Raw genomic sequence first — 26,872 nt, forward strand, 5'->3', positions numbered from 1 at the left:
CCTTGACCACTGACAGCAGAAAAAGGCCTGTGGAGTCAAAGGAAGTCAGTCATGAGTACAGTTAGGTGAAAAGACCCTATTCTCATTTTCTTTCAACGCGGCTCTTCCCCTCCCTTTTGTTCATTCAAATTCGAAGCCCAAACAGTCCCTTAATTGTTTCATCACACAGCAGACAATAAAAGCGACGTGAAGTCCAGCGGAGCTCAATAAAGACATGAACCAGGCGTCAGGGATGGGAGCAGAGCCAGATGACCGAGAGTCAACAGAGCAGAGAGGGGAGAGAGAGAGAGAGAGAAAGAGAGAGAGAGAGAGAGACAGGGAGAGAGAGAGAGAACAGCCTGCGTCCCAGTAAACAATAACAAAACAGTCAGCTGAAATATACAACAATATTGAACTAGCAGCAGGGAGCACTGGCTCTGAAAATAGTCTGAGTGACTGACTGGCGGGACACGGTGGAGGCTGCGTGTGTGTGTGTGTGTGTGTGTGTGTGTGTGTGTGTGTGTGTGTGTGTGTGTGTGAACCCAAGTAAATGCAAAGACAGTGGCAGATGGGAGTGGGAGATGAAGAGAGAATAAGTTGGAAAAGGGAGAAAGAGACAAAAGACAAAAGTGAATGAATGAAAAGTAGGGTGGAAGGTAGAGAATAGGAGAATAATGAGAGAGAGAGAACAGAGAGAGAGGGAGAGAGAGAGAAAGGGAGGAAGAGAAAGAGAGAGAGAAAGACAGACAGACAGACAGAGGGGGAGAGAGAGAGAGAGAGAGAGAGAATTCCCCCCAGACTTTCTCCTTGATTCCCAGCCAACACATTTACAATCGAGGAAGTCTCTACCGGCTCAGCGCTGCTCCCTCCCTCCTTCCCTCCCTCCTCTCCTCTCCTCTCCTCTCCTCTCCTCTCCTCTCCTCTCCTCTCCTGCTGGGTCCCCGCCCCCCCCCCCCCCCCCCGTCCTGAGAAAGTGGGACTCCCTCCCTCTCTCTCTCTCTCTCTCTCTCTCTCTCACTCTCCCTCTCATCTGAGGATTTAACACAGTGCTGAGGAGAGCTGGCAGTCACACTGTGCCCTGGATTGTAGCAGAGAGCAGCAGCAGCCCTCCAGCAGCCTGTTCGCCCACCATGGATGTCAAACTGCTGGCGCTGATGGCTCTGCTGGCCGTGGCCACGCACGTCCCGACCGCCAACGGTGAGTCCGAAGGGGGCGACCGCAAGATTTCAGACAGATTCGAGTGGTTTAGGGGGGTTTGTTGGTTTGATTATGTTTCATTTTATGACTGATTTAGGTTGAGGAATTTGACAGAAGAGGAGGTTTAGTCTTAGGGATATTTGTTACCTCTGTTGTCTGGATGCTGGGGGCTGGTGACCCTTGTGCTTCTTAATATGGGTTTCAGATTCAGATTCAGCTTTATTGGCATGAATCAGGTTTCTTGTAATGTTTAGCCATGTAGGAATTTATTCTGTTCTATCGCTGCATTTATTCTAATCCAGTCTGCACAACAGGGAATCAGCTGAATGTCTCAAATGTAAACCGTAGAATCCTTTAGTCTTAACAATATACTAACATTTTCCGTTTCATTTATCAAAGCTTAACTTTGCAATGTTTAGAGTCTTTGAAGGTGTTGCTGGTGGTTTTGTGTCAGGCTGCATTGTTCACTTGGACTTTGATGGTATGAGAATTCTGTATGTTTCTTTTCATTTGTTGTGGACTGCAAGATACCTTGGTAACAAACCTTTTGTTGCACTCTGACTGTTAACCTCCAAAACTTTAACACTTTGATATCCTGCTTTGATTCTGGTCTTTAAAATCTCATGTTATCTCATGTCTCATGTCAAATCTCATGTCATGTCTCAAGATATTCATTCCAAATTATATATCCACCATTTGTAAAACGTGACACCCACAATGACAAAATGATTGCTGGCATTAAAGTAAATCTACAATATAGGCCTACTGACTGTAATTTACATTATTAGATGATGTTTTTTGTATATTGAGCCACAAAGATCAGGTTGCATTTTTTCAAAAATGATATATATAACTTTGGATTGAAACCCTTGATGTTTCAGAGGTGAAGTGCAGTTTTCAAAGTGACCAACCTTAACCCACATAATCTGTTAACCTTGGTGCAGAGAAGCCGGGTGTTGAGTCGCCTGGCCAGCGTTATGCTAAGCTTGTTGTTTCAGCCCCAGTAAGCCTCCTGATTGCATATTAAAGAGCGGGCCTAAATGTGTGTATTTGTCTTTTCTCTTTGCTTTCTTTTAATTAGTTTCTAATTAGGGATAAACAATGCGGCGGTGATAGCTGTGGATGCTCGCTTCTGGCCCTGCTGCTGCAAGCCGCATAATGATCCTCTAGTTAGCATGAGAAAAGACCCTGAATGAGTGTGAATGATTAAGGCTGATATTGCTTCGGATTTAGCCATTTGTGGCGGGACATTTGCATTTGGCATTATAAAGACGCATATTAGTCGGCATATGTTGAGTTCATTTAGTTAATTTGTGTGTTTATCAGGGTAGGAATTGGTTGATATAAAAAGAGTTGATTGAACTTTCAACAAAAGCAACCTCTGCTCCATGAGTTTTTGTAATTCGTTGCCACACACTAATAGCCTCAATGTAGTATTTCACCTTTAATGTATGTAATGCATTGAATAAAGAACTGCAGCATCGAGCCTGTGAGTGTGTAGCAACGTCTTCTAATATAATTTAAAGTTGTACTGCAGTGTGTTTTCTCTCATCTTTTCATTGACATTTTTACAAGCATCATCATGTCTTTGGAAACATTGTTGAAGGCGTATTTCAAAAAGCCCAAAAAGTACAAAACTACAATAAATCTGTAATTGTTTGCGTTACAAAATTGGCGTTATGACCGAGCATCTCCAGTCTTTAATTATCCAGCAACTCCGAACCTCTGGGCCCTCAGAGGCCTCTGTGGAGGCTCCAGGGTGATTTGTAATCATTTTAAGAATGTACTTGAAGTGATTTCCACTGGGGCCGTTGATGCCGTCTGAGTGGCCTTTCATAAAAGAGAGGGGAATATTGGAAACTCCAGTCTTGCTGAACGCTGAGGGCCCTTCTCCATTAGAGTGGCGAGGCTGAATGCTTTGGGAGTGAAAAGCTAAAACTGTGTGTGTGTGTGTGTGTGTGTGTGTGTGTGTGTGTGTGTGTGTGTGTGTGTGTGTGTGTGAAAGAAAGAGACTGGTCAGAAAGTGTGTAGCGGGCTAATCTCTTTTTAATGACTATGTTGTTAGGAGCATTGGCAGGTAAACCAATACGTTCCCATGCTTTGTGAAGACTTGTTACAGTAGATTAAACATGCTTTTAATTTGTCTACTGAGGGATGTGATGTGTTTGAACAGGATAGAAATGGGGCAGAAGCTGCTGAGTTTTAAGTTTGGTTAATATTGAAGTTGATATTAATATAAATATCCACATATGAACCATAGTGGAGTGTAATGAGCCTTTCTCAGTGTTTATGAAACGTTTAAGTAGGTTATGAATCAATTTCAGTCAGTCTATCTTACAGCAGCCACTTTATCTCATCTGTTAACAGTTCAGCTAAAATAAATATATATTAGACAACCCAAAAAACGCTTAAATATGACCAAAAACTTAAGGCTGAAATTGCTTTTCTTTGTCTCAAACTCAGGTTTATTGTCCATCTTGTAGTCCGAGTTTTGCCAAATTTTTGTATATCTAGTGGAATCTTGAGATGCGTGAGAGTGAATGCATGAGAGAAAAGTAGTGTGTGTGAATGCATGTTTTAGTGTGTGTGTGTGTGTGTGTGTGTGTGTGTGTGTGTGTGTGTACAAGTGGCTTGTTGTTTAGCTGTTCTTGCTCTCACACTTCACACTGATTGAAATGAGGCTCAAGAATACAACCTTGTCCGTCTTGGAGCTTAGATCTAAAAGCCACATCAATGAATCAGTGTGAAACATTTCTACAAAAAGCTTTACCTACAATATTTAAAATGTGACTCTTGTGAGGCATTTGTTTCACAGTCAACTTTACAATAAGAACTCTGGAAGCCTTTAACAAGCTAAACAGCCTTATTTCAACTATATTGAAAGCACAGTAAATGCGTCGTTACCTGTTTTATCTGCACACTCTCTTGTCTTGTCATTGTATCACATATTATTCTCATAACACTGATGCTAATTTGTCTTTTTCCTCCTGTTGTGTGTCTGCAGCGAAGCCCATCAGCCTGGTGGAGAGGTGCTGGTGTCGCTCCACCCTCAAAACCGTTCCCCAGCGCTCCATCAAGGAGCTCAAGTTCCTCCACACACCCAACTGCCCCTTCCAAGTCATGTAAGTACAGTCTATCTGAGTCTAAAAGTATGACTGTTGATCAATTGCAGGGACTCATCTATGCACTGCAAAAAAAAAAAATCCATCTTAACAAGCCGTTTAGTCTCGTGTTGAGTCTTAAATAATCATTTTTCTTAAAGGAAGTGTAAAAATCTTCCAATAGGATGAGACCATTCCACTTGTTTCCAATGCAAATCAACTTGTTTCAACCATGTTCTTGAATCAAGTGACATTTTCTTGAAACGAGTGGAGTGGTCTTCCTTATTCTGCCTTGTTTCCACATATTGTCACTTGTTTCTATTGTAAATTCCTGAAACAAGTAGAATGACCTCACCCCATTGGCAGAATTCTTCAAAATAATATTTTAAGACTCAACATGAGATCAACTGGCTTGTTAAAATTGTTTATTTGTTGCAGTTTGCTGCTCTTCAAAGTTACTTCATTTAGATTTAGCTAAATGAAGCTGGAAAGGGCTTGATTTTCATGACTGTATTGATCAGACGCACATCTGCATTGCTTTTCAATGTGAAATTTAAGTTTCTGGCATCATGCATTCCTTTGGCATTTTCCTTAGATAAGCCTAACACTTGTGTTGTAAAAGGAACAGATCATGGCCGGCATCCTTGAGCGTAAGTTTTTATGGCCAAGATCTGATTCAAATCGACAAATCAATAAGGCCTGGATTTGCTTAATCAGGTGTTTTGGGGAAGTTTGCATGTTTTAAGGCTCATTTCCCTGGTATCCTTAGCAGATAGATAGATAGATAGATAGATAGATAGATAGATAGATACAGAGTGAATAGGTGAAGTATATGGTGTTATTATGCCTTTATCCTTTCCTGAATGAGAAGGAACTTGCTGAGATTAAAACAACACGATCCTCACGGAGAAAGGAAGGCAGTAAAGGCCGGGGCTCCAGGGGCCGTTTATGTTTTGCAAAGGAAACAATCATTAGGGGTCAAACTGATTACCTTTGTATTTCTGCTGACCCCCTGTGTCCCTTCTCTCTTTTTTTTTTTTTTATTTCCCGCCCCCAAGCTGCCCAGTAACATTTAGTATAATGCCACTTAGTCTGGAACACATTAACCCAAATGCCTCATTCATTTGTAACCTATAGAAAAAAACGGGATGGCAGAAGCCCCACAGCCGAAAAAAAAAAAAAAAAAAAAAAGGAGGGGTGTGTGTGTGACCGTTAGAAAGGGGGTGACCGAGTGGCAAAAGGTCAGAGAGGACACGCAGGCAGCTCCGGCCGGGTCGGGCCACAGGCTGCCTCCCTCTGACCGCCTTCCAAAAAACTGCCAGAGGAGTCAAGAAGTCATTTAGGCTCGGAGCAGCAGGAGGGAAACCGAGAGCGCTGCGGCCATATCTCTATTGAGGCAGATGAAAGACAGGCAGTAACACTAAACCCTCTTTTCCCCCGACCCCCGCCCCCCCCCCCCCAGTGTCCCTCCATACACCCCCCCCCCTCCTCTCCCCTCCCCCTTCCATCCCAGCATGCTGTTGGTATTAACTTGCTGTGAAGTAATTACTACCTGCTGCTTGTGGAACTCCGGCCCTCAAAGTCCAGCCAAGTCAATTAGGGCCGGCGCTCAGTTGGCCGGCCCAGACAAGCAGACAGATAAACAGGATGGAGGGAGACACATCAAAACACAAGAAACCTCCCCGAAACAGATTAGCTGGCCACCGCTTAATAAAATAAAAGAGAAGAAGGGGGGGGGGGGGACGTCCCCGGAGGAAAAACAAACACAGATCCAGTTACCGAGCCGCTTGGCCTTAAACCGGCTCAGATGTTGGTTTGAGGGATTTCTGCTGGGATTGATGCTCCTGAGCCGCTCTTTTAAGTTTTAGCTGGGGAAGGGGAAGCCCGACCATTTGTTCGTTTGTTCATCTGCGTGTCTAAATGGAGGGAGGAGGGGAAGGTGGTGTATTAAAGAGGTGGGGGGGGTGGGGGTTGCAAATTGAATCACACTGCAAAACATCTCCATCTTAAATCATTTAGTCTATTATTGAGTCCTAAAATTGTAGTTTTCTTAAAATAAGTGACAAAATCCGCCAGTGTAATTTCACTTGTTTGCAATGCAAATCAACTTGTTTCAAGAAGTTTGTAGAATCAGGTGTCATTTTCTTTATAGTAGTGCAGCGACCTGCCTTTTTCTGACTTCTGTTTCAAAATACTGACACTCATTTCTAGAAAATTCCTGAAACAAGTGAAACCGCATTGGAAACAAGTGGAGTTATCTCACCTCATCGGCAGAATTCTTCTCTTGGTTTTAGGAAAAATAAGATCTGAAGGCTGAACATGAGACTAAGTGACTCGTTAAGATGGAAAGCGTTGCGACAGTGAAGAAGGAGCGATTCGAGGCGAAGAGGAATGTGTTTAATTTGCAGGGTCGTGTGATGGAGGGCAGGAGGGAGGGAGGGTGAGAGGGAGGGAGGGAGGAGAGAGAAAGGCGGAGAGGCGCTACCCCTCCGAGTTGTTAACTCTCAAACACGACCTTTTGCCACCGAGGTGTGAGATCCATATGTTTGGAGGGGGCGGGACGCCTCTCACCGCCCCCCCCTATTTACCCCGACGCTCGCAGATCTGAGTCTGGCCCGGCCGTGTCCGATAACAGAACAAATCCTCTCCTAAATATTTGGCCCGGCTCTCCATCAACAGGTCGGCCTTCACCCGCAGGAACACACACTTTCTGAAACCCCAAAGTTGTAAATCATAAAGTAAGGTCGCTCTGACATCCCAGCAGCCCCTGCTTCAGTCTTATGCTGCAAAAAAACATCCTTCCGGAGAAGTTAACACAATTGTTGTATTGATGTTATTAGACACTAAGTATGTAGGGCGAGCGCTTACAGTTCTCTTCTTACAATTATATTTTTATCATTATCTTTGAAGCAACTGTCCACTGAAACATATGGGCGTTTCAGGCGATGCCTTCCTCTCCTCAGGGTGCGTTGATCAATGTTGTCTTGAGTCGTAAAATCCCATTTCTCTTAACGCAAGTGAACAAAATCTTGTAATTGCGTTAAATAATTTAACTTGTTTTAATTCAAATCTTCCAGAGACAAGTGGCAGTATCTTTATAGAGGTAGTTTATCCACTGTGTTTCTATAAAACCTTTTTTGGTAACACTTTAGATTAGGCAACACATATTAACTATTAAAAAGTTGCTCATTAACATGCATATTAGGAGTGTTTTGGTTCATTATTAGTCATTACAAACCACTTATTAGCACCTTATTCTGCACTATTGTATTCACTATGGGTTTTCCCTCAATAGCCTCCTAATCAGTGCGTAAAGAAGTTGTTGCACATGAATTGGGCTTTTAGTCTGCTTTCCTCAGTATGGGGCTTATAAGGTGCTAGTATCACATATTATTGAGGGAAATTATTACACTATTGAGGAAAAGCCCATAGTTACCTAATCTATAGTCTTACCAAACTTTTGAAACCCGAATTTCCCCTCGGGGATTAATAAAGTGCATCTTATCTTAAACAAGCTGAGCTGTGGTAAAACAACTTTATTCACTCATTTAAAAAAAAAAAAAAAAAAAAGGTGATATTTGTGAACTTCACACTACTTTAAATTACCTGTTAAGATGCTTCGGCGTGCAGAGACAGAGCTTCTCAAAGCCCACAGTGTGATGTGCGGTGTTTCCTCCCAGCTGTCCCGGAGCGGAGGCAGAGCTGTGATCCCTCACTGCCGACCGGAGGGTGACAGCCTGTTATGTGCGGTAATCCTCCGGTTTCAACTGGGACGTGTTATGGGATGTTCTGGGGGGTTTTAAGAGATTAAGCTGAGCTGTTTCTGAGCCGAGCCTTCATAAAACTTCAGATATTATCCTGACAGACTGTAGCCGTTTCAAAATATACAGTACCTGATCGAGACTGAGCTCGCGGATATGTTCAACAAAACGGATACTGTAAACACAAGAGATATGTTTTCATTTATTTTCAGTAGTGTAATGTATGCAGTAATAGTGGCGTCTGGGTTCCTTTTTTGGTTAAAGTTAATGCGGGTTTGCTGGGGTTAAATTAAGAAGCACTAGTGTGATTTTTCACTGTCGGCGTTAGGGTGACAGCCTGTTAGGTGTGCTAATCCTCTGGTTTAACTGGGATGTGTTGCAGGATGTTCAGGGGGTTCAGAGATTAAGATGAGCTATTTCTGAGGTGAGCCCTCATAAGACTTATTACTGTGATTTATTGCCATAGATACAGATAAAGACATACAGGTAAGTGCTTAACTTGAAGTCTCTCCGGATAATTATCTCTTTAACAACAACATTATCGCCCCCCCGCAGATATATTATGGTCATTTTGTGCTATGGGGAAGTCAAACTCTTACTTCTTGCCCCTTTTAAATTAAAAGGTTGCCTAGTAGTCTATCCCATAATCAGCCATTGAAGTGTCCTTGGGCAAGAAACTGAACCTCTACCTGCACATTCAGATTAATTTAGTCAGAAATGCCTAATAAATGAAACAAATCCATGCTCAAGCAACAAAAAGGAGAGGTATGGAGAGGAGAGCATGCTGAGAGAGAAAGGCACAACACTCTCTTGTAGTAGAAAAAAAGAAATCTATTTATTTTGCTATAAAAACATGATGTTTCGGTCTCTCAGCTCAGCTTTAATGCATAAAATATAAACTAAGAGACTTCAATGAACCTCTTTAAAGATCAGTGTGCAGTGTGCCAGTCACATTTCCCTGAGGTCGTTCGGAGTTGAATTGTGAATTGTGCCCATAGCTGAACGCAGCTAATAAAGTAGATATAATCTATAATGTTACAGCATCACAGGATGTTCAGCTAACTGAGGAGAACCCTAGAGGTGAAATACAGTACAGTAGATATTGTTGTATCTGATTTTAAAACGCATGAGGTTGGAGTACGCTTTCCTTCCTCTCCAGCCCTCCTACTCCTTCATTTTTGTGAACAATTATTTCATCATTTGCAGACTACAAGGTAGAATATGGTATGTAGGAATAAACAGCATGTAGGGACAATGGACACAAAATAACAGGTACGAAAAATAAGATTGAAAATTAGATACTCCTACAAAATAGTCACTGCTTTGAAAGTAAAACTCATCCCGCTTTATTACTGGAGTTGTTAGCTATCTTGAGTCTTGTGTTTACAAAGCAGTGATATTTTAGGAGATTTAATCAGTTGCACTCAAGAAATTTTGATTAATGGTTATTGAATAATGAATTGGGGCATGTTTTTTCAAAATGTAACTGAAAATGTGGAGTGAAAGCCTTCAAATAGTCTCTATTTTTCTTTCACAGTGCCAAGCTGAAGAACAACAGAGAAGTGTGCATCAACCCAGAGACCAAGTGGCTGCAGCAGTACTTAAAGAACGCCATTAACAAGTAAAGAGAACCCCCCCCCCATACACACACACACACACACACACACACACATACACACACACACACGCTCTGTCTGAGCAGACACAAGCATCACTGAGAAAGACAGAAATGAAATACACCTCTCTTTTCACATGCAAAGAAGAAATAAACATCACAGCACCATTAAAACGGCCGTTCTCAATTTCCTGCTGGCAATTACTCTGTGAAATCACGAATTTGGTTGATATAAGAGCTGAGTTATTATCTGTGAAATGATTTTTATCAAGTAGGAACGGCGATAAATCTGACACTGGTATTTCTGCTTCCTCGTTTCTCACATGTATCTGTCTGAGACTTTAATAGAATATTGCCAAGACAAAGAATCAGATGTAATTTAGAAGCGTTGGCTACTTCCACCATCTCAGCTCACAGCGGTTAATGCATATAAACACAAATTGAGTTTATAGTTATTTTTAACATGACATTTATTTCATACAAAGCATTTTCCACTAAATTATCATCACTAATTGCAGTTGGAGAGCAGCGTTGTGGGGGAAGAAAACAAATAGTGGTAAAAACTGCTCCAGCCTGTTCATTCTTAATGAGTTGCACGGTTAAAATGTGTGCAGTCCTCATAAAAACAAAGTTCCCAACTTGTCTGGTGGTGATTATCACCGGGCTGCATGTCTGCTTCTTGAAACTCCATAAACACTTACAACACTAATAACACTTAATGCTAAAACGCAGAATGTGAAAACAAGCAATTAACCATTTTCTGTGACATTATGTCACCAATTAAGCAACAGTGTTACAAGATATTATTTATTGTCTTGGTAAAGGAGCTGTGTGAATCTCTCTGAAACAATGCTGCAGGCTATTCTTGATCATGCTACGTCTCACTTTACACAGTTCCTTGAAACTGGCATGTGGCACAGTGGCAAACTGTATCCTGTTTAAGCAAAAGCTGACAGACCACAAAACATTCACCTTGCAATGTATGTGTCTCATTGCATGACATACATATCTCATGTGTACGTCACTTTGGATAAAAATGTCTGCCAAATGGGACATTGTAATTGTAAATGTAAAATTCTGGTGGAAACACTGAATATTTATCATTTTTTTGGTCAAATTGAAAGATTTTGAATATTGGCACAAAATATTGTCTATCGTCGGCTTCAGTCCAAAATGATCACTGCAAAAACTGACAGACTTGTTCAGTTATTTCATCTTGTATCCAGACTTTTTTCTTGTATCCAGACTTTTCAACATATGTTCTGAGTCAAGTATGTATTAGATATCGTCACTGTCGGGGTGAAAACCTTATATCTCCAGGTTTATAAACCTCAAAAATGCCTGGTGGTCGAGCTTAAACCAAGGCCGCTTTTCTTAGCTCCTGAAAAGTTGCTGTAGAATTTTCTGAACCATAGAAGACCATGTAATCCTTCAAGTAAAAACATGAAAATCACCAAAATTATATGGTTTGCAACAGCGATATGTAAAGGAATCACAAAGTTTAAAATTCATTTCTTGAACATTTGAGCATACTTTTAACGACCGTACAAATGCGCTTGTTCTTTTTATCTGCTCGGGGTGAGAGGTGTGCATGAGTGAAGACTTTAAAATCTCCACCTGTTAACACCGAAGTGTTGTGGTACCGCAGTGTTGTTGTAACTAAGAGAATCACTCAGCACAAGGATTTAACTCAAGTGTCGACTCAGAACATCACAGAATTACTTCCTGGTATGTGATTGTCTGCCGACTGCAGCGAGCCCCTGTTCACGCCTGTGACTTCTACCGTTCTCGAGCGCACGCTTTTATCTCTAAGTTTACACATCAGAGTTTTAAATGTCACAGAGTCTACATGCTGTTTCAGAAACAGTTTTCCTCTCTTCTAAAAAAGACACAACTGGTAGAAACACTCACACATACACACACGCACACACACAGTTTCCTGTCCCCAACCTAAAAGTAAAGCACAGCCTGACTTCTCTTCATTTTATACAATGAGGGATTTTTTGAGCAGTGGGTAGGGAGTATGCCTGCTCTTTCTCAGCGTCACCCTGCGTCATGCTCATACAGTCACACACAAATTACATATTATACATTTTATGTCATATGATGTCCACCTATCAGAACTGTTCGCCAACACCTGAGGCCCCTAGCATGTCCATGACCGATAGCAGTTTTATTCTTTTTTGACCTTTATTCCTCCAGGGAAAGTCTGCTGAGCTCAGCACGCACGCTCTTATTCACCAGTGCCTCGCTTCACATTCATACATTCTGCAATCAGATGTATTGGAACAGAAAGTTCCTATTTGGTAATTTCACATGAGTGACATTCAAAGTCAGATGATGAAACGTTGAAATTTTGCTACCTGAGTTTCTGAGTTAATGATAATCTTTAATGTTCTCAACATGGAGGAAAATTCACTTTTGTGTCAGTCAACAGTGCAAAAACACTTATACACATATGCATTTATTGTATTTATTACACGTTTGTTGTTAGCCAGACTAATCATCATAACTAACATTTGTTTAAATGAAGTCCAGTAGCTTGTTAAGCTGCAGGACATCCATGTTTGTTATCGTTCATTTTCCAGGTTTGATTTTCCGATGACAAATCACATAAATTAATTCCCGTTTCCTCTCTAACCATTAGGCTGCGATCTGAAATGTTGCTCTTCCATCTAACTTATATATTTCTCCCTCTCCTTCCAGGGTGAAGAAATCCAGAAGACGCAATAACAACAAAAACTAAAAAAAAAAAGAGGGGGATGCGTACAGCGCGTCGACAGGCCTGGCAACCCGGGCCTCACCTGTACACCTCCCTTCCACTGCTACGGATGTATGTAACACGCTGTATCCACCTCTCTGGACCGCTTGCAGAACCAGCACTTCACCGCCAAACCGTGCCGCCCGTCCCCCAGCGCCGCCCGCCACCCGCCACCCGCCACCCGCCACCCGTCCCGCCGGACAATGCTTCGCCCACGCAGTCGCCTCCCAAACGTCCATGCTCGCACCAAGTGCAATTATACCTTCTGTTGGAGTGACGGGATGCCTGTTGATGTAAAATATGTGTGTGAGCGTAGGTAAAGAGAGAGAGAGAGAGAGAGTGTGTGTGTGTGTGGGTCTGTGTGTGTGTTTGAATGCGCTGTACATTTACTAACTCTGAATGTGTGTCTGTATATAGTATTTTCTTACTTCGCTTTACGCGGCTGTAAAGGAACCATTTGAACTCTAAAACTCTCTGTGTCACACACAAGGCTTTGTGGGTAATGCCGCGTTCACCTCATGTCAGATTTACCGTAAATACAAGCGTCCGACTGGGAAAACCCGCCCGCGTCAGCCTCCCAGCAGTAATTACGAGTAGGACATGTGGGGTTTTTTTCTCCCACTCGGCTTCACGGACTGTGGAAATTTGCCAGCACAGGTGGCAAATTTCAAACACTGCAGAGAATTCACGTATATTGGCAGTCCAAGATAATAAAAATCTAAAATTATCAGTTATATTCACAGTAAGACATTCAACTGTACTGTAAAAGTGAGTAATGTCTGCTACAGTTTATTTAGGGTTGACTTCAAATTCCTAAATAAAAAGATTTTTGGATGTGAGTTAAAGACGTGAACGCTTCCAATTTATAGCGGCGAGATTTCATCATTTTCGTTCGGTTTTCCCGATGTGACGTGAACGCAGCATTACCCCAGGAGTGGACTCTGACTTGAGGGGGTCATGGGAAAAAAGGGCCGAGGCTGGCCAATGAGGTTAGCCCACTCCACAAGCGGTGACCTATCAGGGCAGGATATGCTAACACGACGTCTCGCCGTTGTCTTACGAGCTTTCCGCGCCGTCAGCGATGAAAGTGAACGGAAGCTCAAATAAAAAAAATAAAAAACTACTAAGGAACAAGCACTGATCATGTGGTGCTATGCATGGGGTCAGAGCCATTGAAGCTAATGGATTTCACTGTTTATTTTATGCAAGATACAGGATGGGGATTGGGGTCGGTTGTCGTGGCGACATCTTACAAACAAAATTCCTTTTTTTTTTTGCCAGTTACAAAACACTGAAAGAGAAAAACCAGCTTTGCGAAATAGTGCTGATGTTGCATTCTCTTGGGAGGATGAATTGGGAAGCGGAGTAACCGTGTTTCAGATCAGCTCAGATTACAGCCATACTGATGAAGATTGTAATGAAATGGGGAAAAAAAAAAACACCTATCAATGCAGCTTCTTTATTGATTCAACATATCATTCTATAAGATGAAACAGAGACCAAATATTTATTCATGAAAAACATGCAATATGAAGAAACCTGTCGACCTCAAAAAGCATTCATTTCTTTTTTTTAGTATTTTTTACGAAAGGTAGAAGCATATCATCATATTTCATAACATAGTTTGAGTTATTACATAGCTACAGTTTTGTACGTCATAATAAAGGGATTGGGTAAATATATTTCGTGCCAACATAGGGATTTAACTGCAGTATTTTCATACCAACACCTGAATGAGAAGCTAATCAATTGCCACACAAAATACCTGAATGATCAATATCACATTCAAAGGGAAAGTTCACGGGGGCAAAAGAAAGTTTTTGATTATCCTTTTTTTTTATATAAATATTTGAGCCACTTTATTATCAGATGTGTCTTTTAAATGTAATGATTTTATTTTTGTATTGTGTATAATCTTACTAAATGCTTTTTCTTTTTAATGCAATGTAGGCAGTACTAAATGAAGGCGTTTGCATAAAGTGCTGTAACATAAAACAGTATTACAGCATTATTTTTATGTTTTCATGCAATATTCCACTTATATTATTTGTAATGATATGTTTGCAAAAACACAGTATGCAAGGTTTCCCCGTCTATAAACCAGTAAAACACTCTTTTATTTTTCATTTTTGAATGGTGCGGTTAAAAAAAATAATATAATGAAACATGCGGTTCATTATAACAAATTAAATATTGTCCTTTGCCCTGATTTGTCCCTCTCTCCTGGGGCCATACTGTGTCCTTATCAGCCAATCACAGATGCAACATGGGTAAATCTAATAAAAATCCATATCTCAGTGCAACACACTGAATTAATCCGCGGCTCTTATCGTTGCGTTACATGAGTCAGGCAATTATCCAGCTCAACCCACCAGCCGGCCCTCTCCGACGCTTGTAATTAGATTTTTTCTGTTTTCAGTGAGGCTGATGTATGATGTGTCAATAGAGCCACTGAGCCAAAACAGAACAATACCTTTGAGTTGAGCTCCAGTGGGACCGACATGTGCTTTCAATCGGGCCGCTCCCAGCTCCCCACGGGCTTCAAGCTTTCACTTAACTGTTGCCATGCCGCAATTTATTTTTTTTATTTTTGGAAATTGTTTTGTGGAAGTCATGGTGATTATATCGGTATTTTCATTTAAACATAACATACATATACTGTATATGGCAGTTGGTGGATGCCTTTTTCCAAGTGTTAATGTTAACAATTTGCAGCTCATAGTGCAATAATCCTATTAACGTAACACATCTCCCATAAAAGTTACTGACCATTCTTTTCTTAGACCATTATTTTATTACATTACTGAGAAAGCTGAAATTTAACATGTAACACTGAACCAGTAATGTTATAATAGTCAAAATTCAATACACAATCATTCAATCCATTCACAAATTTGGTTCGTAACTAACTTTGGTTAGTTACATCTAAAAAAGGATGAATATGTATTGTTAATGTCTTATATTAAAAAAAAAAAAAACAACCTTCCTGTACATGTAATAAGATAGATAGATAGATAGATAGATAGATAGATAGATCTTTAGTAATTATTACATAAACAGGAAAACAGTTGTTACATTAACAGTTGGTAACTTTTTAACGGGAAATTCATTACATTAACAGGATTATTACACTGATAACTGCAAATTGTTTTTAAATTAATGATTTATTGCATTAATGAGATAGTATTAATATGTAATAACAAGTAATGAGTTTCATCCAACATTGTCTTACAATAGCAATACAATACTACCACTGTAGAGGACATTACATATTCTTTATTATGAGAAAACAAAACTTGTTTCGGCTAAATATACAGACACATCTGTACTCATGCATATTTGCTGTTAATGTTTTTACAAAAAATTGTTCATCAATGTACATTATCTGAAACAAATGTACAAAACAATTTTACACGTCAAAAGACATGTTCATGTTCACATTTATTTGCCACTAGTGTGTTCATAAACCGATCAGACTGGGTGCACATATTCTACTTTTGACCCCGAGACAATGTGAAATAATTGTTTGATTCTTTCGAGGCAGCTTCTGACATATATTCTTCATCTAAGATGTATTAGAGTATTACCCTCTGTATTTTCACTGTCTGTAAACCAAGAGGCAACATGTTACCTATGATACTCACTCCCTTTTTCAATAAACTTGTATGAAATATAACCAAGTACACATGTCCAGTTTTTATCTATCTATCTATCTATCTATCTATCTATACAGTATGTTGTGAAAAATAGTTTTTATTTGTACATTTTATTTAGATAGGTACAAAAGCCTGGCAGAAAGTGTCATGGTAGGTTGAGAAAATGTTCTCTTTTACAGTCTATCATGAGGAATTACCTCGCTCAGTTTGATGGAAATAAAAACCGGCCGCCCCACACCCCAGACAGGTGGGGTAAGTGCTTCTACAGGCCATGCAGCCTCGCTTTCCTGAGAGGGAAACACACACTGGAGTCTCGCCTCGCAGCTCCAGGTCTGCCAGAGCGAACCAGCTGAAACAGAACAGCATCACCAAGGAAAAAAATCACCCGCACACTGCAGAGGAACTCAGACATTTCTGAATAATTCAACGGGACTATCGCTTGACATTTTCCACTGTACAACTTAAACCTGTTGAGCAAAACTCTTTCCAGTCTTGGGATAAATAGAAAAGGCACATGTAAGCCCATTATCCGGGTTTTTAACACCTGAGGTTTCAGAGTTTTCGTTTGTGCTGGTTCATTACTGGTCCACAGCACCGGGGAGCCCATGCAGCTTTGTAAATCTGTCAGCTCTAATAAAGTGGAACCATGTAGAGCGGATTAATTTCATGGTACGGCTGTCTCCTCTGGCCTCTACATACATACATACGAGGAACATGAGACGAGGTTTGGAAGCGGACCAAGCGGTTTAGAGGGTCAAAGTTGCATGTTTTGCGGGGTTTCGGGCACATTCAGAAATGATTATGGGATTTCTATACTGTGCTTACTCAGCTGAGACCCGGTCCTGACGGAGGTGGCTGACATGTGTACAGAATGTATATTAACATGCAGTTTAGTGGACGCATTGCTCTGATCCAGCTCTACAGAGGAATCGGGGTTGTTTTACAATGGGAAAACAATCTAACCAAACACAGAGAGGCATCACGACACGGAGAGGAATATTCCTAATAATGCTAGATAAAACATAACAAGGCAGTCGTGACTCATAAAACCAGTCCAGTGGGCTGAATAGAATCAGAATCAGAAACACTTCATTCAACCGAGTGCAATGCAAGCAGGAGCATTTGTGTTTGCGGTACTGATGGAGAGACACATCAGCAGCACAGTGCATGTTGACACACATGGTGCAGGACCAGACCTCACACACAGTTCAAGGAGACAGTGCAGGAAGCGTGGTAGACTGTACATGTGGACTATACAGTCACTGTATGTGTTTAGTCAGCATGGCAGTAACACACAAACCTATCAGTCTACATCATGAAACAAGTTAACATTAGGGGTGTGTTTCGACGTTTTTATGATTATTATTATTGTTTCAGCCTTATTGTTTCTTAGGTCTATTTTACGGTGTATTGGATATATAAATGGAGCATGTGACTGCTGTTGCTCGGTCATGCCGATTTGCTCTATACAATATCAGGAAGATCAGACCCTACCTGTCTGAGCATGCAGCACAACTCCTGGTACAGGCTCTTGTAATATCACGCCTTGACTACTGCAACTCCTTACTGGCAGGGCTCCCGGCCTGTACTTTCAAACCTCTGCAGATGATCCAGAACGCGACGGCGCGTCTGGTCTTCAACCAGCCCAAAAGAGCACATGTCACTCCGCTATTCATCTCCCTCCACTGGCTCCCAGTTGCTGCCCGCATCAAGTTCAAGTCCTTGATGCTCGCCTACAAAACAATAACCAAAACGGCTCCGACCTACCTGAACTCCCTCATTCAGGTCTACGCTCCCTCCCGCTCACTACGCTCTGCCATGGAGCGGCGCCTGGTGCTGCCACCTCAGCAAGGCCCTAAGTCTCTAGCCAGACTCTTCTCTTCTGTGGTTCCCCGGTGGTGGAACGAGTTGCCAAACTCCATTCGATCCGCAGAATCCCTCTCTATCCTTAAGAAAAGGCTAAAGACCCAGCTCTTTAGCGAATACCTCCTTTCATGAAAAAAAAAAAATTTTTTGATGCACTCTATGCATTACCTCATAGCACGGCCTTGTAGCACTCCCTCGTAGCACCTATGTCCTGTTGGACCAGAACTTAGCTTGTTGCACTGTCCTTGTTGTTCTCTCCTATCTAGAAACTTGCTTGTGTTGTATGCAAATCTTATGTGTAAGTCGCTTTGGATAAAAGCGTCTGCCAAATGTGAAATTGTAAATTGTAAATTGTAAATGTTGGAAAATATTTTGGCTAGTCTTGCACTAAGCTTTTCCAATCTTTCAAATATGATACAATGATTACCTGTCATTTAATCGTCACCTTCAGGTGTAGCACTAAAGGCTAACCTCAGGTAGGAGTTGTGTTGTTTCTGCCATGTCATGTGTAGCCTTCCTTTAAATTGATATTGCCTATTACTATAACCAAATTAATTTTCATGAGTCAAAACGCACAGTTCACACTAATTTTTATGGTTACCATTAGATAAGAGCTATTTTTTTTAGTTATTTTGCCCATAGACCAATAAGCTCATGTTGAATTTTGGCATTTTGTATACCCCAACTGGTCGATTAGTCTTTCAGACCACCCACTGATGAGTCAACCATGAAAAAATGCTCACACATCCCTAGTAAACTTGTCATCCCACACAAATGATGCAACCACCCTATGGGCCAGTCAGTAACCAGATGCATCATCCCTCCAAGTTTGATCAAAATCAGACTGGTGGTGTAACAGTTATGGTCTTTCAAAGTTTGAAATTTTGACCTTCAACTATAGCGCCAGAAGATACAAAGATACATCATCCCTCCAGGTTTCATCAAAATCAAAGCGCTGGTCTTGCATTTCATCACTTGGGAGAAAATTAAAAAGGAAGAAAGATACTTCTCCTTTTTGCCTGTCATTTCTTTACCTAGCATCAGAATATTTGTTACATCTATTATCTGGTGCTGTGGCTTTAACCATTGCAGTCCATACTGTTAGTGTTTGCTTGTGATGTTGTAGGAATTAAACTTTTTCTCCTGTTGCACTCCCTGGAAGCTTCTCTGGATAAGAGCTAAATACTGAACTGCTAATTTAGCTAAATCCTTCAGCTAAATAGTGAAATGTAAATGCAGGAGAGATTCCCTGTGAATCCCTTCCCGTCTCGAATCAAGCGGTAACCACATGAAAACCACGCTGCTTCAGTCAGCGCACAGCAGCCATCAACTCAAATCACCTGAGACGGAGAACATAACCAGGTTGGACAATAAATTGCCTGGCTGATTTGGTCCCGGGGATTGTGGGTAATCCGGTGTGATTTGGGGCTCTTTACTGTACATCTTTGAACAACTTAATACCCAGCCGGCTGAATAGTAGGTAATAGGAAACATACTGGCTGCAAAACCACACAGGGGCAGTCCTCCTGAGCGTGTGTGTGTGTGTGTGTGTGTGTGTAGCTGACGAGGGTAGTGACAGTGAAGCATGTCAGCGGGACGGGTCCAGAATCTGAACGTAATTCCTCTGGTTTCCTGAAGCAAAGCTCGCTCTGTGAAAACAAAGCCAGAGGAAGAAGACACTAACATGATGTTTCCTGCTCATGTACGGACATGGAGCTGATGCTGAAAGAGAAAGTGAGCACGCACACACACACACACACACACACACACACACAAAATTTAAGAATAACTAAGATTAGGTGAACCACACACACAAACTGACATGCACACATACAAAAACATGTCGCTCATCAGTTGGTATGCATGCAGAATTGATGCTGAGTGGCAAAGTGCAAACATATACTCCATACACACAAACACACATACAAACACACACACACACACATACACACATACAAACACACACACATACACGCAACCTTGTGCAAACACAAGCACATAAAGTTGTGATCATCCAAATATGAAGATACAAACAAGCTCACAAAAAATAGGTCACTCATCAATCTGACATGGAGAATATGAGCAATAATATAAATAACATGAATAATATAAATATGAAAGAATATGAAGAATACGAAAATGAAGGTACCCAGCAAACATTTTATTGACATCAACCCAAATAAGCTAAAAATGTTGATGTTAACAACATGATATTATGGCGCAGTAAGAACTAATGTTAAAGGGTTGTTAAGTGATCTATGATTACTCTGTTTGGCAAGGCTTACGGCCTTTAGTTGACCCAATATTAAAGTACTGAATTATACAAAAACACGGTCGAAAGTGAGGTTTGAAAGCCAGATAAATTGTAGTCAAGAAAACTCTTTCTGCACCTTTAAAACAGATTTGAACTGATATCAGAACGATATTCAGGTCCAGATTTCACCAAACGATGCAGGTAGCAGCTATGGAGGTCGTCTCAACTTTCATTTTGGCGATTTATTTACACGGGTTTTCAGCGTTGGTGCGGGCTTTTCGTATCAACATCTAGTCAATGTCAAAGTGTTGTGCTGGTAACGTTCACCGAAGAATATGACGCCAAAGCAGGCAGCACACCTGGCTAACTTCACCCCAGTCGACCACATCACACTCTGCGATCTATCTGCAGCAACATGTGTTTGCGTCCCTGGACTCCCTGACTCTGCGGTGACCTTTCCACATGCTTTCCACCCCTGACTACCCCCGACACACAGCCAGCTCCAGGCCCAAACACACACACACACACACACACACACACACACAACATCGACAACTGGCATGCACAAACACAAACTCAATAAGACAGACAAGCTTTAAGCTGCCTGGAATGATCACTCTTCATTTGAAAGCAATGGGGAGAGTCAAAGGCAGCGGCATTGTAGAGGGAGAAAAATGCGTACGCGCCCCGCGGGATGAAAGAGTTCACAGTTCCTGCCGTCACAGAAACCACATATCCCATAACACCCCTCTTCTCTATCACACAGACAGGCGTTAGCGTAAACAGCTCTGGGGGGTTTGGGAATGTGCTAAGATCCATCATGGCCGAGAGGCAGAAAGTTTCCCCGAACCTTACAGCAGAGAAAAAGGGGGTCGCGGATCCTGCTATTGGAAACAGGTTGATCACCGGTCCGGCATGTTTTCATACAAACACCACCAGAGCGGAGGAGGGAGAGAGGGAGAGAAAGAGATGGATATCATCATTTATCAGCAATGAGTCCCATATTGTTCCGTGGCAGAGAATAGGATGTGATATATCCTTGTTTATTAGCATATTCTGAAAAGAGGCTGAGAATGAGATTGAGAAAGAGACGAGGGGGAAAAAAGAGACGTCATCATTCACGGTTCATTCTGGAAGACGTCACATACAACAAGCTAATATTGATCCCCATTTAATGAGCCATTCCTCTGTGATACTGAGTTAAGCAGACGGTCTTGGTTGGCCAGTTATCAGACTCCTCTGCTGGCATTTAACAGACAAGCATCATTACCTTAGCTGGAAAGTCGACTTCCCAGCTATTTCCTTTTGTGAGGCAGACACGCACAGGAGGCAGTTGCTATTGCGCCATTCTGAATGCACTGTAAAAAATGTCTCTAATGGCAAAAAAAATTTCAACATATATTCAGTATTTAAGGTGTGGTAAGTACGATTTTTACTGTCCCATGGCACAAAATGACCATAATGTATCTGCAGGCGGTTGATGGGATTGTTGATCATTGTCATCAGTTGATCACCTGATGACAATGATTACTTCACCAGGTGCTGAAATTCACTCCCTTTTCAACCTGTGCTCTGTTTTGGAACAAAAACTCTCCACCACCACCTCGCATGTGCAATGAATGAAAGCGAACGGTGCTACGAGCATGACATTTTCTTCTCAAGCTACCAAAGCGAATGACAAAGCAGTACCCATTATTAATACCATATTTTCTAGTTGTTCTAGTTGTGGTGACTGATGTTGCTCTCTCTGATCATTTCTGTGTTTTCTTTGAGAGTACTATCTCCGTGCACACAAATGTACAAACAGAGGCAATCGCAAAACGGTATATCACTGAAAACACCAGTGAATTATTTATTCAGGCTTTCTCTTCCACACCCGCCCTCTCTTGGGTCTCAGTCAAGGAGCTTGCAGATAATTTCGATTCTAAAATTACAAATGTTATTGATGCCATTGCACCCACTAAGGTGAAGGTTGTCTCTGGTAATATAAGAAAAGATCTCCATGGAGAAATGCCACGCTGGTAAGAATAGAAAAAAGAGAGTGCCGAAAGGCTGAAAGCAGGTGGCGAAAAACAAATCTCCAGGTTCATTATGACATCTATAAAGAGAGACTTCGCATTTATAATTTGGAACTGAGAAATGCAAGCGGTCCTTTTTCTCTGACATCATCACCAAAAACAATAATAATGCACCTTGTTTGCTACTGTTGACAGGCTAACAAACCCTCCTGTGGCAGTAGCCTCTGAACTCCTATCCACCAGGGCCTGCAATGAATTTGCCTCCTTCTTCACTGACAAAATTCAGAAAATTAGACAAGCAGTCAGTGCCTCCATATCAGGTACAGGATATGTGTTGTCCCTGTGTCCACTTAAAATCAATTCAAATACCACAACACAATTTTATCCGATCAACCATAAAAACCTGGAGGACATTATACAACATCTGAAATCCTCCTCCTGCTGCCTTGATATTTTGCCAACAGGCTTTTTCAAAAATGTTTCAAATTGTATGGCCTCAGACCTTCTACAAATTGTAAACATGTCTCTTCTCACAGGTGTCTTTCCACAGGCCCTGAAAACTGCAGTCATCAAGCCACTGTTAAAAAAGAACAACCTAGATACGTCACTAATGAACAATTATAGGCCCATATCAAACCTCCCGTTTTTAAGTAAAATCATTGAAAAAGCCGTTTTTCAACAGCTGAACAACTTCTTGGCACTAAACAACTGTTTTGATGTCTTCCAGTCAGGATTTCGACCACACCACAGCACTGAGACTGCCCTTGTTAAGGTCTTCAATGACATCCACTTAAACACAGACAGTGGCAGAATTTCAGTCTTAGTATTACTGGATCTCAGTGCTGCATTCGACACGGTCGACCACAACATATTACTAGACCGACTGGAAAACTGGGTGGGGGACTTTCCGGCACAGTACTAAATTGGTTTGAATCCTATTTAAAGGACAGGGACTACTTTGTGTCAATAAGTAATTACACATCTGAGCGGACAAAAATGACATGCGGAGTTCCCCAAGGCTCCATTCTGGGGCCTCTTCTATTCAACATCTACATGCTTCCACTGGCTCAGATTATGGAAAACAACAAAATATGTTACCATAATTATGCAGACGACACACTATTGACTGGATGTGTCAGAATTTTCTTCAATTAAACAAAGATAAAACTGAAGTAATTGTTTTTGGAGCCAAGGAAGAATGACTAAAAGTCAGTGCACAGCTTCAATCGGTAATGCTAAAAACCATAAACCAAGCCAGAAATCTTGGAGTAGTCATGCACTCAGACCTGAATTTCATCAGCCACATTAAGACAGTTACTAAGTCAGCCTACTATCACCTTAAGAATATATCAAGGATTAAAGGACTTTTGTCTCAGCAGGATTTGGAAAAACTTGTCCATGCATTTATCTTCAGTAGACTCGACTACTGTAACGGAGTCTTTACAGGTCTCCCTAAAAAATCGGTCAGACAGCTGCAGCTGATTCAGAAAGCTGCTGCTCGAATCCTCACTAAGACCAGGAAAGTGGATCACATCACTCCAGTTCTGAGGTCTTTACACTGGCTTCCTGTCTGTCAAAGAATTGATTTCAAAATACTACTGTTGGTTTATAAAGCACTGAATGGTTTAGGGTCAAAATACATTTCTGATCTTCTGCTACGTTCTGAACCATCCAGAGATCTCAGGTCGTCTGGGACAGGTCTGCTTTCTGTCCCCAGAGTCAAAACTAAACATGGAGAAGCAGCGTTCAGTTTTTATGCTCCACATATCTGGAACAAACTCCCAGAAAACTGCAGGTCTGCTGCGACTCTCAGTTCTTAAGGCTGAAGACTTTTCTGTTTGCCGCTGCCTTTTATTAAATCAAATAACTATTCATCTCTCACACTGCACTGTAACCTTTATTCTTGTATTTTACACCTGTCTTATTCTATTTTAGCCTATTTTTTTGTTTTTATTCTCTTAGCTCTTTAATGAACTTTATTTTTCTTGGTCTTTTATTTGAATTTTATCCTTTTCATTTTCTCTCGATGCTTTTAATGTTTTATGTAAAGCACTTTGAATTGCCTTGTTGCTGAAATGTGCTATATAAATAAACTTGCCTTGCCTTGCCTTGCCTTCTATTGCCTCTAGAGTACAGGTTTCTGTTGGATCTCTGCTCTAATTAGCCAGCTTACTCATCTCTATTGTGAAAATGTGACTTTATCATTTCTGTCAATTACAGGCCACTGTAAGCTGTGCCAAAGACCTGTGGTTGTTGTTGCAAGTCCTTAGGTCCATAAAATTCATAGATTACTTAATGCCTCTCTAAAATCAAATACAATTTTGCTTCAAGGATTGTCTTAAATCAAATGTTATCTTGAAATGAAGAAAATCACTCCCCTTGACCTGCATTGGAGCTTTTTTTCACACCATTTGAGATCATTTCACTTGTTTTAAGATTTAAGACTGAATATAAGACTTGAATATATGACTAAACCTGTTAAGACATTTTTTGCAGTGTAACTCCATGCAGGAGCGTTTGAGGACCGGGCTTTTGAAGGCGACGTTTCTCTGAACTCTGATGAACCGCGGAGAGGAGAGTTCAGACGAATCCTCCAAAAGCTCTCTAAAGCACATCATAACTCGCTCCCCCGGGTCTGAAACAACATCAGTTAAGACCGCTGCCGTTTCTCAACTTCATCACTGTTTACCATTTTTCTGACTGTATTAGTGCATTTACTGTCCGCCGTGTCATCTGGTGAGTTTTCCGACACATCTGGAACACTTTCCAGTGACAGAGGAGACGGTGTGAATTTTCTCCTCGCCGCTTTACGAGGCCGTCCATCACACAGGGGTTTCTGTGGGAGAGCGTACTATACGCGATATGAAAAATGTCCATCTTACCGAGTCAATTAATCTCATATTTACTCTTAAAATCTCATTTTTGGAGAAAGAAGTGAAAGAATCTGCCAGTGGGGTGATGAATTTTGATTCGTTTCCAATTAAAGTCAGCTTTTAAGAATTTTCTTGTTGTGGCATGTTGAAAAATGTGAGGTGATCTATCTTATTTTGAGATAACATTTGATTGAAAAAAAAATCCTTAAAACAAGTGAAACTGCATTAGAAACATGTATTATTTTCACTCCAAATGTTGGATCACTTCTCTTGAAAATTAAGATTTTAAGACTGAATATAAGATGAGCTTTCTTGTTCAGATAGTGTATTCATGAGGAAAAATAGCAAATTGATTAAGTCAGGTTATGCCTTATATGAGAATCCATTTGTAAAGGAGAACGACATTAAGCCAAGGTAACTGATCGATAATGGTGCTGAACATGTCAGATGCTGTAAAACAGAGAATCTGAGGAGGAGAAGTAACGACAAGCCTAATCCCTCCTGTACGATTCCTGAGGCTTTGGCTCTGACCAGAAAACAAACAAGCCCCCGACGTTTTCTTTTCAGTGTGGTTATTGGAGTAAGCCATCAGACTATATTGGACTGGACTTTCCTGGCTGACCCTGGAGAGGTTAAGTTTTTCTCAGACCCTGTAGAACTCCGAAAACCCAGAACATGAACTTATTTTACTTGGGAAAGGGAGAAAGTGAAAACCTCACACAATGTAAGTGTTTCATAAGTTTCTGCCTCAGATGGGCTCATTTCAGAGGTGTGATGCTAAATCTATGGACACACCAAAGGAAGTGACCAAAGATAAACATATAGGAGTAAACTCCCTTTGGAAATAACTTACTGGCAATTTAAATAGAACAGATATTTAGTCATGTCAAATCAAAGTTCAACACATGTAACTTGTCATCTGACTCAGCATTATAGGCTTAGTTTTAAGCCAAGACATTCTCATTTTTGGATGTTTTAGACTTGGGAGACACTGCACAGAGTTTCACATGGCTTGGACGGGAGGCCGGGTCACTCAGTGTGTTTGCCAAGATTTCAGACATTTCTTGACCGCTTGTTCCTATGTGAACCTACAACCACATTTATGCAAATGTAAATGTAAATGCATAAATATTAGATGGTTTCCTTTGGTATGATAACTGCTCTGTTTTGATGTGATCCATAAGTTTAGAGAGTTTAGAGAAGCAGGCCTGTAACTGCAAGGTCAAACAGTTCAAATCCCCAGACCAGCTGGGAAAATGTGAGTGGAGAAAGTGGATGAGTGACGACTCATTCAACTACTGTCGAGTTGCCCTTGAGCAATGCACTTAACCCATATCCACTTCAGTAGAGCTGCTCCAAGGCCAACAGTAGAAGACGGTGGCTTTACTGGGCAGCTTCCAGGTGTGAGAGTGTGGAGCTGTGTGAATGTGAAGCAGGGCAGAGTGCTCAGTCGACTTTCCCCAGATAAAGGTTAAAAAAAAATAACTTATGGATCTTTGTCAATATGCATTGTTGTGTGTTCTTGTGTCCTCCATGATGTGTTTGACGTAATATCTAACAGCCAAATAAAAGACCACAGAGGACGGAGGACAGATAAAGATCCCAACACTTTACTTGCCAGCTGAGGACGCATCGGATGAAGACTTGACTGACAAGAACAAAAGGGAAACACCAAGATTCATTGCAACGCCTCGCATCGAACTACTATCTCCACTTGACACTCTTGCACTTCATCGTCCTCATGTCTATGTATCGAACCCTTCTGCCAGACACCACAGCACATAATGGAGT

At 41.2% G+C, this 26,872-nt stretch overlaps 1 protein-coding gene across 1 annotated transcript; it reads left to right on the plus strand.

The window, feature by feature from the left end:
* Positions 1–1,062: 1,062 nt before the first annotated feature.
* cxcl12b (chemokine (C-X-C motif) ligand 12b (stromal cell-derived factor 1)) lies at positions 1,063–12,597 on the plus strand. The gene is made up of 4 exons (XM_071531196.1): positions 1,063–1,176; positions 4,181–4,298; positions 9,576–9,659; positions 12,360–12,597. The coding sequence occupies exons 1-4, from the start codon at positions 1,110–1,112 to the stop codon at positions 12,397–12,399; spliced, it is 309 nt and encodes a 102-aa protein (XP_071387297.1). The 5' UTR covers positions 1,063–1,109; the 3' UTR covers positions 12,400–12,597.
* The last annotated feature ends 14,275 nt before the right edge of the window (positions 12,598–26,872 follow it).

This window comes from Centroberyx affinis, unplaced genomic scaffold (assembly GCF_046629955.1).
Source record: "Centroberyx affinis isolate AG114_WGS23_722 - 3 ecotype Tasmania unplaced genomic scaffold, CSIRO-AGI_Caff_v1 ptg002053l_1, whole genome shotgun sequence".
Taxonomy (NCBI): domain Eukaryota; kingdom Metazoa; phylum Chordata; class Actinopteri; order Beryciformes; family Berycidae; genus Centroberyx; species Centroberyx affinis.